Source organism: Anolis sagrei, chromosome 3, assembly GCF_037176765.1.
Source record: "Anolis sagrei isolate rAnoSag1 chromosome 3, rAnoSag1.mat, whole genome shotgun sequence".
Lineage (NCBI taxonomy): Eukaryota > Metazoa > Chordata > Lepidosauria > Squamata > Dactyloidae > Anolis > Anolis sagrei.
The window spans coordinates 236,522,097-236,535,656 of record NC_090023.1 but is presented as its reverse complement, the minus strand read 5'-3'; the positions used below and the strand labels follow the sequence as shown (position 1 = coordinate 236,535,656).

General features: G+C 36.2%; 1 protein-coding gene across 5 annotated transcripts in view; it reads left to right on the top strand.

The window, feature by feature from the left end:
* The window catches only part of TRIP12 (thyroid hormone receptor interactor 12), an 84,061-nt gene that overhangs the window by 38,596 nt on the left and 31,905 nt on the right, over positions 1 to 13,560 (top strand). For all 5 annotated transcript variants that reach the window (XM_060767817.2, XM_060767816.2, XM_060767815.2 and 2 more), the window contains 12 exons: positions 610 to 645; positions 954 to 1,049; positions 3,012 to 3,104; positions 3,260 to 3,421; positions 3,759 to 3,827; positions 3,938 to 4,103; positions 7,344 to 7,461; positions 8,155 to 8,311; positions 8,632 to 8,785; positions 10,734 to 10,962; positions 11,630 to 11,748; positions 13,219 to 13,426. In XM_060767817.2, the coding sequence (XP_060623800.2) occupies positions 610 to 645; positions 954 to 1,049; positions 3,012 to 3,104; positions 3,260 to 3,421; positions 3,759 to 3,827; positions 3,938 to 4,103; positions 7,344 to 7,461; positions 8,155 to 8,311; positions 8,632 to 8,785; positions 10,734 to 10,962; positions 11,630 to 11,748; positions 13,219 to 13,426 (1,607 nt within the window). The remainder of the gene's footprint in view (positions 1 to 609; positions 646 to 953; positions 1,050 to 3,011; positions 3,105 to 3,259; positions 3,422 to 3,758; positions 3,828 to 3,937; positions 4,104 to 7,343; positions 7,462 to 8,154; positions 8,312 to 8,631; positions 8,786 to 10,733; positions 10,963 to 11,629; positions 11,749 to 13,218; positions 13,427 to 13,560) is intronic.

Sequence of the window (13,560 nt, the reverse complement as noted above, 5' to 3'; positions counted from 1 at the left end):
TCTGGCAAAAGGGGACAGTTGGAAGCCACCAGAAGCAATTATTCATCTTTTATATCTCCATTTCCTTGTCACATCTAGTTTTATAATAATATAATAATAACTTTATTTTTATACCCCGCCTCCATCTCCCCGAAGGGACTCGGAGTGGTGTACATGGGGCCAAGCTCAACAGAACAGTTAAAACATAACATATTAAAATGCATATCAACAAAATAACATAAAGCAATATACCAAAATAAAAGCAACATTTTAAAAGCATTCTGGGTAGTCCATTCAGTCTCTTTAAAGTCCTGCAGGCATAAAACTGGTTCCCATGGTGCCAGTGTTGTCCATTCTTACCATAAGAAGCACCTTCCTCTGTTTGTTTATTACTGAAAGTTGATGTCTAATGAATAGGGCGTATTTTTGTCTGAGGAAATGTTAGCTATTACTAGAGCAGAGCCTTTAAAGTAACTTGTCTGTGAAAGTAGCTCTAAAAGGAAGCAAGCCAATTTGTACATGTTGTCAGACTATTTTAGGAAATGGGGAAAAGATGAGCTCCCCATATTTCTAAGGCTTGAAATCTCCTTTCATATGGTGTGAAAACTAATACTTTCATTTTGTTTCCAGATAACATTGCTGCAAATGGAGCATAACTTTGACATTGTAAGTATTTCATGCACATTTTGTTAAATGCAGTTTCAGGTAATGCTTATAGTTAGCATGACTTGTTTGCACGTTCTAAATAGCAACGAAAACTGCCTTTCAATGGCTTTTTCTCATGATGACAGCCTGCTACCTTCACAATCAAATGCAGTATTCCTCTTGATTGAAAGCTGCTGGGAAACATCTGGGGGGAGACTGCAGCCCTTCTGTGTTGTTGATTGACTGCTATAGGAAAGAGGACATTGGACTAAATAGCCTCTGGTCTGATTCAGCAGAGCTGTTCTGATATTTGTATGTTGTTTTTATAGATGAATCATGCTTGTCGGGCCTTAACCTATATGATGGAAGCACTTCCAAGATCATCTGCTGTTGTAGTAGATGCCATTCCTGTTTTTTTGGAAAAGGTAATAATGTTAGAATTGGTTGCAACAGTAAGTCTTCTGAAACAATGTTCTTGTTAGCGGCTATAAACTAATAAGGATTTGATCCTGGTGTCAAAACTGTGAACTAACAACCATTTCTTTTAGGAGAAAAATAATTTTCTCAGGTCTCTGATTTAATATTACTATTTGTTGCCATGCTGAAGAAAACATTTCACTTCAGAGAAGAGAAAGAGTTATGTCCTTTTTTATGGAGTAGTAAGAGAAATCCAGTGTATGTGGGAGTGTCTTCATTAAGTATATTAACTCAATTTATTTTCAAAGTTGGTATTGTGGTAATAGCACAGTTATGCCAACCAAAAAAAGCACAACAGGTGTCCCTCACTCTAAAAAAATCCTCTCTTTCAACCATTTTACACACACACACACACACACACACACACAGGGTTGCTGAGAGTTTTCCTGGCTGTATATTGAGATTTTAGTTTCTGTTTGCAGAGTGATTATTCATAAATGGAGAACCTAATGTTATTGCTGTTCCTATTTCTAGCCAGCCCAGGGCCATTGAAAATATAATTTAATAGGCTACAGTTTCTTTCTAGCTAACCTTCTGAGGATAACATAACTTTTCTCTTCCTGTCTGTGTTTTTAAAACACCTTTGCTCAATCCAAAATCTATAGTTTGGAAAGGCATTTTTTGTGTCTCTCTGTTTAATCTAATAAAGGTATTAGTACCATGGGGACTTTGGAATTTATTTTATGGCTAACATGGCTCTCTGTGCATTTGCATGATGTGAAGAATAGGAGTGGGGGTTTTTTTTTTTTAAGCAAAAGGCTTTTCAACCAATAAAAAAATAGTTCTGAGGATTTTGAAGTGCAAAGATACAAAGTCTATTCAGCATTAATACAATAAATTAAAATTCCAGGGATTTACAAAACTGATGGTTATCCATCTCCCTTTAGTTTTCTAAGAAATAAATGGATCCCAGACATAGTTTCTGTGGATTTAGTACAAATTTGCAGCATGTACCCTTTTATTCTTCTGCATTCAAAAATCAATTGTGAATGACTAGCAGACTGGTATTTTCCTAGTGCTTTTCCTTTTTTAAAAAGTTCTCTATATTACTTAAGTAAAGGTAAAGGGTAAAGGTTTGCCCTGACATTAAGTCTAGTCATGTTGACTCTGTGGGGTGGTGCTCATCTCTATTTCTCAGCTGAAGAGCTGGCATTGTCCGTAGACACCTCCAAGGTCATGTGGCCAGCATGTCTTCATGGAGTGCCATTATGTTCCCACAGAAGCGGTACCTATTGATCTATTCACATTTGCATTTTTTGAACTGCTAGGTTGGCAGAAACTGGGGCTAACAGTGGGAACTCACCCCGCTCCCTGGATTCTATCCAGCAACCTTTTGGTCAGCATATTCATATTCATATTGTTACTTACTGGCAGGCTTATTTATTCATATTGTTCCTGAGGTCTCTTGTGCAATTTTCTTCAGCTGAAACTCAGAAGTTCAACAGGAGGGGAAAAAAGGGTAGAAACAATGCTCATCCCAGGGGTTTGTTTTAGCATCAGAATGGCACTTGCAGTCCTTTCACTGCAAACTAGTTATCTTTCTAAAGCTTCCATAGAAGTGAGAAGAAAATTGTGCCAAGTTAGAACTGAGTTGGCTGGTGTACTTCTTAAATAAGCAGTAATATTTTTTCTTTTTTATGATGAAGCAAGGAATTGGAATGAATTCTGTTAATATGTGCTGTATAAAACAGATAGTTGGAAAGAAATCTCCCTGAATAATCAACATAAAGCATTTGTAGATAAATAAAAAGGCAAATCATATTAAAGTATGGATATTTAGTAGTAGTAGAAACTATTAAACTAAAGCTTGAAGTCTGAGCTTTGAAAAATCATTGACATTGACATTTTAGATAGGATACTAATCTAGTTTCTTGTTACTCTGAAAACTAATGAAATCATTTTCATTCCAGCTGCAAGTTATTCAGTGTATTGATGTGGCAGAGCAGGCACTGACTGCCTTGGAGATGTTATCACGTAGACATAGTAAAGCAATTCTACAGGCAGTAAGTATCCACATTAAAGAATAATGTTTTATATCTTGATAATTACTACCCCCCCCCCCCCGAGCAATTACACTCAGAAACCTGTGCATGTTACTGGTGATATAAAACTCCTTTTGGTTGAACTGTTTGATATGTTTTCTTTTCTTCTATTATAGGGAGGCTTGGCAGACTGTCTGCTGTATCTGGAATTTTTCAGCATAAATGCCCAGAGGAATGCACTGGCTATTGCCGCCAACTGTTGCCAGAGTATCACTCCTGACGAGTTTCACTTTGTTGCAGACTCTCTACCGTTGCTTACACAAAGATTAACCCACCAGGTCAGCAGCTATTGGAGATAAATCTAAACTTTCTGTTCTGTTAATTTTTATAGCAAACTCCATGTGCTACCATGTAGGTTTTCTACTACCTCTTATTGAAAATGAAACCCATTAGAGGTGATGATATTTAATATCAATTTTTATTTTAAGCCCAAATGAACTAGAGATTGTCCCAGTTTCCTGGGTGGTGATTTTGGACTGGGTCTCAAAGGTTGGGTAGGTGCTTTTGCTTATTAGCAGTGCAATTCCAGGATTGAAATTTTTGATGTGCCTGATATGAGAAATCCTGTATATTGAAACTTTAAATTTTTTTTTTATAAAATATTGTATTTAATAGGACAAAAAGTCAGTAGAAAGCACTTGCCTCTGTTTTGCACGTCTAGTGGACAACTTCCAACATGAAGAGGTAATGTCTATTTTCTCTCTTTAACACAGTGTTTAAAAGATTTTGATCAGGTGATGGTTAAAACTCTTTCTTTCTTTCTTTCTTTCTTTCTTTTTTTCTTTCTTTTAAAGAATCTGCTTCAACAGGTTGCCTCCAAGGATTTGCTCACAAATATTCAGCAGCTCCTTGTAGTGACTCCTCCAATTCTGAGCTCAGGGATGTTCATCATGGTGGTGCGCATGTTTTCCCTAATGTGCTCCAATTGTCCTACATTAGCAGTTCAACTCATGAAGCAAAGTAAGTTCGTGTGTATGCACATATGGATACTTTTTCCTTCTGAGTTCTGTTTACCAGTTGCTATCATCTATGACAGGGATGGGGAAATTATGCTTGTGCACTGTAGGAGGCCTCCACCCAAAATGCTTTTGAACACACTCCCCCCCCCCCCCACTGCCAAATGGGAGGCAAGAAGCTGCAAAATATTTTGACAATATTTAATTATAACTTTGTTTACTTCTCTACTATTCCATCATAATCACTGTAAATATGATTCCTTTTGGGTGACTATGCGAATGAAGATGTCGTTTTACATCTATGCGTTACGGCCTGTGGACTTTAATATTACACAGGGAAAATGTTTTGGGTGATGATGTACACTTGTTTTATTTGTCTCCAGAAACTAGAACATGAATGAATGCATTCAAATTATCAGAAAAGAGATGCCACCTAAACATTAGGAAGAACCTTTTTACTCTTAAGAATTGGAAAGTAGAATAGGATGCCTCAGAGAGTGATGGAATCTCTACTTGCCGTTATTTACATTAGATGGGCATCCTTCAGGAGTGCTTTAGTTGTGTATTCCAGAATCGCATAAGTTAAGCAACAACCATCTTTTTATATTGTGTGGTGATTGGTACACTTGGTGCAGTGCCTAAAGACCTTGGCCTGCATTTGAAAAACAATCAGTGCTGACCAAATTACCATCTTTCAGCTGCAAAAGGCCACCCTACTCAGATTTGCACGCATTATTCACCGATACATCACATAGCCCTAGACACTTGGGATGTGTCCGACATGTGAACCAATACAACAGCCAGCATAGTGATCTTGTTTGCTGTGTACTAATCCTGTTGTGTCTCTTTATTTGTATCCCACCCCCTCTTCCAAAATGGACTCAGGACGGTTTACAACAACAGCAACAACAAAAATACAATATATATCGTAATAATAACAACCAAAACAAAACTAGATGGCCTTTGAGACTACTTCCAAATGTTTGGTTGTAGGTTAGAGGCTGATTTTATCCTCAAAGACAACTGTTTTGACTATATTCCACACCTGAGTTGTTTTATGTCCAAGGAGATTTTTTTTTTCAAATAGGGCAAAACAGAAGTTTACTTCTGGGCTATCTCCTGTTTAAAATATGGCCTTGTCTTTTTTTCCCAAGGCAAGGGGAGGGGTTGGTTTAAGACAGAAGTTTTAAAAAGTATATATTGCCCCACATAACTTCTGTGTTCCTCCTCCTCAGCCCACCATAGCTGCCCACATGTGATTTATAGAAGTGTCAAGACATTTACAAGAAGTTAATAAAGCTATTGCAGAATGTATTTTATAAACTGCTGTATGAGGTCATTGGGGAGAACATAACTTAATTACCTTTTGGGGCAGGGGGTAGGTACTTGTACGCCAAGCTGTAAATTTCACAGTGGGACTCACAAGAAAAATAAAGCAACCAATAATGCAACGACAATAAACAAGACAAATATACAGAGATAGCATAAAAATAATAGAAGAAAATAAAAACTTGGTGCTACTACTAGTTATAGGCTTCATAAACAAATGGAAAAGTGAGAATGTACTGTATAGCTGGTGTAGGAGATGTGAGGGCATTATGTAGGCCTCCCACCTTTTTTGTGTGTGGCTGCAGGTGAACATGCCTTGTAGAAGTGCAGTTGTCCTCTGCTTGTTTCTGAAGCAATTTCTGATATTTTGCTGTGGTCAGAAAACTAAGATTGAATAATTGTAACAGAGTGTGATATCCATAGGTTTAGGAGGAGGCCAGTGTGGCTCTTACAGTTGATACAGTATATAAATAGAAAACAATGATACTATTGTCATGCAAATGAGACTTGACTGGCAAGTCTATCAAATCACACACCCTATTGAGCTATGTAAAATTCTGCTTAACATTTCTAGAGATTTGAGTGGGTAGATTGTACAAAACTTAGTGGTCACTTTCAGAAGCAGCCATCTTTACTCTAATTTCTATGAAAATGCTCTGGTCTACAAGTTTAAAAATAACAATACAAAGGGGAGCAAAGGAAAACAAGCAAAATAGAAAGTATACAGAATATTCTTTTGAGCAAAGCCTGTACATTAAGATGAGCTGACGAAATAAAAAATAAAACTTAAGTATGTAATGTGTAGAATAGATAGCTTTGTGTGGCTAAAGCAATATCTTCTGACTATTCCACACTGGTGGATGTTGAAGCATGATTCTTTTAAGGCAATACTATTCAAAATGTCGGTTTGTGGACTGATGCTGGTCCAGAAGCAATCACCTGATGGTCGTTGGAGAGTTTTTAGGAAATAGTGAAACAGTTGTCACTAAAGGTGCAAATATAGATACTGGTCTCTGGCACATTTTTTAAAAAATTATTGGTTCCTCACATTGCATAGCCTCAGCGGAACTGAGTAAAAGCAATGTATAAATACATATAAGTGTATCTATGCCTACAAATCTCAAATATTTTCTCAGATATAAATAATATGCTGTGATACATACAGATCAAAGAAATGACCATTGGACATGTCCAAAACATATTCCATCATGAAGCATTATATTATGTAATCTGCATTTAAGTTAACAGCACCAATGTTTATAAATTACAACAACAACAACAATAATAATAAACTTATTTATATCCTGCTTTTCTCCCTCACAAGACCCAAAGCAACTTCGCCGCTGCCTCCTCCTCCTCCTCCTCCTCCTCCTCCTCATTATTATTATTATTATTATTAAAATCATATAAACAGTCCAAATACATCAATAATAAATATAAACATAAAATAAGCAATTTAAAAACCACTTTGTTGGTTTTTCCTGTTGCTCCAGTGATGCAGTCTTATATACAGTATCTTGAACATTCTAATAATTGCTTCTTCAAAGAAATAGAAACAAAAATAACTCATAAAATTTGTTGGAAAGTGGTGATTTGGCATTGGCACCCATGATCTGTTTATTTCATTATAAATCAAAACAGTTGACAACATTGTTCAAAATCCATTTCTGTAGGAAGACAAATTGTTTCTGTTTCATTCAACAGGAATATTTTCTTACATTCCGAGGAGAATTATGAGTACACACTTCTTGCTTCTAGTTACTGTTGATGTAGACATTTAAATCTGATACCAAGAAAGCACTATTCTTGAAACCACCCTGTTCCTAAGTGTTATTAAGAACACGTAGTACAGAATAAAATTGTGGCGGAGGAAAAATATGTTTTTTTTTAACTTTTTCTATTTTCTTACATAAAGATATTGCAGAAACTCTTCACTTCCTTCTTTGTGGAGCTTCAAATGGAAGTTGTCAAGAGCAAATAGACCTTGTTCCAAGAAGTCCTCAAGAACTGTATGAACTTACTTCACTTATCTGGTATGTTTTCTGCAACTTTCCCTTTCAGAATTCACCTGGAATTTTAGTTCAAATACTGTATATACTCGAGTATAAGCCTAGTTTTTCAGTCCTTTTTTTTAGGCTGAAAAGGCTCCCCCGGCTTATACTCGAGTCAATGTTATTTATTATTTTACTTTGTTGTTGTTATTATTATTATTATTATTACATTTATTATTTTATTATTGTTATTATTACATTTATTATTTCACTCTAATTATTGTTATTGTTACATTTATTATTTTACTCTATTATTATTATTATTATTATTATTATTATTTTACTCTGTTATTATTGGAGGACATGTAAGCATATTTACATTGAAGAAGCTTAGAATAATGGTTTAATCAGAGTTGGACAGTCTTATCTTAAATTACAGTTTTATGTAAATATTCAAAAACATTTAACCTACTGATGCCTACATTAATATAATTTTATTGGTATCTATATTTATTTTGAAATAAATATAGATATAGCTGCTGCATTTCCCACCCTCGGCTTATATTTGAGTCAATCTATTTCCGCAGTTTTTTGTGGTAAAATTAGGTGCCTTAGCGTATATTCAGGTCGGCTTATACTCGAGTATATACAGTACATTGAAATTAGATCATTGATGAATTTTGCAAATGGACAGAAAGCACTGTTGGCAAAATTTTGATTTTTCCCTCCTTTCAGTGAATTGATGCCATGCCTCCCTAAAGAAGGAATTTTTGCTGTTGACACTATGCTAAAGAAAGGAAACACACAAAACACAGATGGTGCAATATGGCAGTGGCGAGATGATAGAGGTCTCTGGCATCCCTACAACAGAATTGATAGCCGGATAATTGAGGTATTAATTCCAGGATATTCCTTAAATATCTCCATATTATATGTGGTTTATATATCACTTAACAGCCACTTTAATAAATGTGTAGTCTTCTTAACAAGTACCAATTAACATAACAACAGAGTGAAAGCCTCTTTTTGGTAAAGATTAATAGATAAATTCTTGGTGGACTATTTTAAAAAGTGGGCTCTTTTTATTTCTTACTCAAATAATAGTCATTGATATCTTCATTTATGTAAGCTTAAACATTCATTGAAGTGTAGAGAGGAGGAGAATATACTAAATCATTCCATAACTATCTAAATTTGTGTATTTGTCTATAGGCAGCTCATCAGGTTGGTGAAGATGAAATAAGTCTGTCTACGCTGGGGCGCGTTTATACAATTGACTTTAATTCTATGCAGCAGATCAATGAGGATACTGGAACAGCACGTGCCATTCAGAGAAAACCTAATCCTTTAGCCAATACCAACACTAGTAAGTACCATTTTAAAAATCTGGTTTTTCCTGTTGTTGCTAAGATGTCCTTTCTGTGTAAATTTTGTGATTTTAGAAGGAAGATCAAATATCTTTTCATTTGTTGTGTTGACACATTACTGAAGAACAGAATCACGCTGGGGGTCATGCAAAGCAAACCTCTGGATTTCATCTGGCTAATATGCTGACTGTATTTCTTTCTTTGCTGCTCTTTTGTCCTTAGTGCTTGAAGAGTTTCATTTGTCATTGAGGTTTTTCTTTCTTTTTGGCTACAGATAGTGTCTTTTTATATTCCTCCCTGAGGGGTATCCCTGGTTTTAGTCCCAAGTTCATCTGGCTTCCAATCATATAAGTTTAATTGTGCACATCTATTTTTTACGTTGTCTTTAAATTCTATAGGAATTTTGGTATGATGAGTGGTTTAGTGTTCTTTCACTTTATTCTAATTTTTTATATCGGTAGTTCATGATCTGTGCCACAATCTGCTTCTGGTATTTTTTGCAGAAAAAAAATTAGCTTCTATGTCTTCTTCTTCTAATTATATAGTCTATATGATTTCTATATTTGGCCATCAGGTGATGTCCATTTATATAATCATTTATTTGATTGCTTTGAAGAATGTGTTATGAACAAACTGTTGCCCTTGAAAAACTAAGTCAGTCATTCTCTTGCTTCATTTCCTCATCCTAGGCTTAATTTTCTAAAGTTTTTTATTCTGCTCTCTTTCCTACTTTTGCATTTCAATTGGCTATGTTTTGGTGTGTGATCAGTTTCCTCCTGGACTCCAGTGCACAATCTTTCAATGGCTTCCTCTTTTGATTCTATGGTTAGAGTATAAACTTGGAATATAGTTACATTGATGGGCTTTCTCTAAAGTTGTATTGATATAATTTGGTCAAGCTTTGCATTTATATCCCTTGACTGTTTTTGCTACATGTTGCCTCACTATTAATGTGGCCTCCCATTTCTTCTTCATTTTCATTTCCTGAATAAGACACTGTTGGTGTTTGACTCAAAATATCCATTCCTCTCCTCTTTACCTGGCTCACTCCAAGTCTTGCAGTGTTTATATGTTCAATTTATTTTACAATGCTCACGTTCGCTCAATTCATGCTTTTCACATTCCATGATCCTACAATAAGTGTTATGCAACTTTGGATTTTGTTTTCACCTCTGAGTGTGTCAGCAGCTGGATGTCCCTTTTGTTTGAGTGCAGTTTGTTTTGTTTTGAGCTGAGTTATATTATTAGCCAAAGTATCACTTCTACTTGTCCTCTGCTCTCCCCCATCAGTTTGTTCAGTGCCTTTTGACCTTATCTTCTGGCACTATCTCCTGTTTTATTTTGGACTCTCCCATCTTAGGAATTTCAAGGTAGAAGGTTTCAAGAGTGGCTTACCATTGCCTTAGTCTCTGCAGTGCTAAAAAGCTTTGGTTATGGTAACACTGCCATTGTGTCTGAAAGGTCCTCTGCTTGTGTCATCCCCACGTTACTGCTACTCCCCAGTAGCTGCTTGGCACAATTAGTCTGCCCTCTCAGCAAAAGCATTGAAGGCCCTACCACCAGCACTTTTGCCATTAGCATAGGCTGTTTTCTCACAGGGGCACACAATCCCATTACTGTACAAAGATAATGCCGTTGGTAGGAATACTAAAGTAACTTCTCATATAGAGGCTTAAGTCTGAAAAAGTAGAATAAACGTGTAGCCATTTCTGTTTACAATGAAGGTATTTCTTCTGTCTGTTAAAGTGATATTTTATATTCAGTGCTACTTTTATATACTTGACTCATTTAACAGTTTTTGTAAATGTTGCTGCTAGACAGTTTATGTTGTTATGAAATTTAGTTTCTCTGGAAAACTACCTTGAAAACTGCAGATGAAGAAGCCAGTGTAAAAAAAAATCACTTGTAATGTTCTTGATGTTTTTCAATGAACCTGTTTTGCTATAGGTGGACAGCCAGAATCGAAGAAGGATGATGCTCGAGCACAGTTAATGAAAGAAGACCCAGAACTGGCTAAATCTTTCATTAAAACCTTATTTGGTGTTCTCTATGAAGTATACAGTTCTTCAGCTGGACCCGCTGTCAGACACAAGTGCCTTAGAGCAATTCTTAGGATAATTTATTTTGCTGATGCAGAACTTCTGAAGGATGTGCTGAAAAATCATGCAGTATCAAGGTAACTGTGAAGGAATTATCTTAATCTTGGACTTTCATTTTGATTAAAGTTAGAGAGTGAAAGATGCCATGTAAGAGATCTGGTTTTCAACAACATAGGTATTACCTTTCTTAAAATATTCAAATGCAGATAAAACACACAACTACTATGTTCTTTTTATGAATATGTATTATTCATTACATAAATCTATTTTATATATGGAAGTAGAAGCCTGATTTTTACACAAACGAAACCTAATTCCACCCATTGAGAGATAGTTCTCGAATTGACTCTTAGAAGACATGGGGGTTACTGTGGACTCTAGAAAGAACTGAAGACTGACAAAGGTATCAAATGCCAAAGCATCTTGGTGGCAGCCTACACTCCCATCTTTCAAGTGGCTACTTTGATAGTAGCTTACAATCTTATATCAGAGAAACATGGAACTGGGCAAACATAGGCCTCTTAGGTTAGATTACAGGTTTGTTTTGTATGTTTTGTTGTCATTGTGCAGCAGAAAATTCAGGATGGCACCATGTGTCATGTGATGGATGAAATACCCTTGGCAGTCCATTTTTATACAGTACGTCCCCTTCTGAAGATATTCTCAATTGTATATACACGCCATATATAGACACAGCTTTAATTTTGCTAGTTTGTCAAAAAAGCCTATATTTTTCTGTTGCAGTCACATTGCCTCCATGTTATCAAGTCAAGACCTTAAGATAGTTGTTGGTGCCCTTCAAATGGCTGAGATCTTAATGCAAAAGTTACCTGATATTTTTAGTGTTTACTTCAGAAGAGAAGGTAATGTTTTGTTTTGTTTTTTAAATTTCATTCTGGTCTTTGACATGATATAACTTTGATACCTTGTCCTTTGAAATGTTATGGGGATGGGATGTACAGTAAAATAACAGTATTAAATATAAAACCTCTGAAAAGTAGTTTTTACGTGATACAGTGTTTCAGTTTATAAGCCCTTAAATTTCCATTCAGTATTTGTTGTGTTTACAAGTATTCATGCTTTAGATACCACAATTCTAAAGCACAGGGGTGAACAGCAACATAAAACCTAGGGATTGCATATGCCTAGCCAGATCTCAAGAGGGCTGTACTGTCTACTCCACTGAGATAGATAGATATATATCTCATTCATGCCCTCCCGAAAGACCTCAGACAGGCCCCTACATTGGCAGTCTTCAGAAAGAATTTGAAGACCTGGCTGTTCCAATGTGCCTTCTCAGACTAGGAATCCCCAGTACCAAATCCCAGAAGCACTTTAATCAGAACCAAGATCATTGCACACCGCACTTATATTATAACCCCATATTCCTCCGACACATCAGCACTTTTAATCTTGTACCCCTACTCTGGCCGGCTCAATTTTAATAATGTCTTGTTGTACTGCTATTGTTATTGTTTTGCTTAACTGTTTTTTTGCTAGGTACTGTATTGCTGTATTGTGTGGGCCTCGGCCTGTTTGTAAGCCGCATCAAATCCCTTGGGAGATGCTAGCGGGGTACAAATAAAGTTATAATAATAATAATTCATTCTTCTTAAATGCTTCCCTCACATGTTCCTAGGAGGTGTTTGTATAACTTTTTAAAATATATTTTTTATTAAGGGATTTTTCTACAACATATATGGGGGCGGTAACATTTTGGTGTAGTATTATTATTACTGTCATTGTTATGATCATCATCATCCTGGGTTGATTTATACGCAAAAGAAGACTCTTCCCAAAACAGGAAATGCCTTTTGAAATTGGACATATCTATCCCAAATTTAAAACTAAGATTTCATTCCTGTCTCATATGAAACTTCTCTGTACCTCTTTTAACATTGCTTTGTCTACCACAAATAACTCTTAATTCCACCAAACCACCTTTCTTCTTGATCTGTTTCCCTCCAGTTTTCTGTCTGTTAAAAGCTCAGCAGTTGCCTAGACATGATTGGGTTTATATCCTATGTTATAAGAACAACAATTTTAGAGCAGACCAAAAGCTGATCTAGTTCACATTTTACTTACACAGTGACCAACATTTGGTTAGTGAAAGTTTACTGAATAGCCCTTACGAGTTATGATGAGTTAGATCTAGTCCTATTCATATTAGCACCATGATGCCCCTGTCAGCCCTGATGCCTAAATAGTTGCTGTAAATAGTTTGCCAGCTTTCTGGAACAGATTGTGCATAGAGAGCTGTGGAGGGAGGAAAGGCATATCACTATATTTTAAACCCCCACCCCCCTCTCATTTTCTTTCTTCCCTTTTCCCAGGTGTGATGCATCAGGTAAAAAATCTGGCTGAATCAGAAACTTTGCTGACAAGTCCCCCAAAAGCATGCACTAATGGCTCAGGAACGCTGGGTTCTACAACAACAGTAAGCACTGGAACAGCCACAGCTGCTAGCAATGCAACATCAGATTTAGGCTCTCCAAACTTACAGCACAGCAGGGAAGACTCTCTGGATTTGAGTCCTCAGGGGTGAGTGTGCTCATCTTGGTCTTGGAAACAAATGTTGATTTGCCTGTTACAAATTGTGATCCAACACTGGGATGTCTTTTTTAATAGCACTGTGGTGACATTTAAAAAAAGAATTTGTTAAACATTTAACTGAG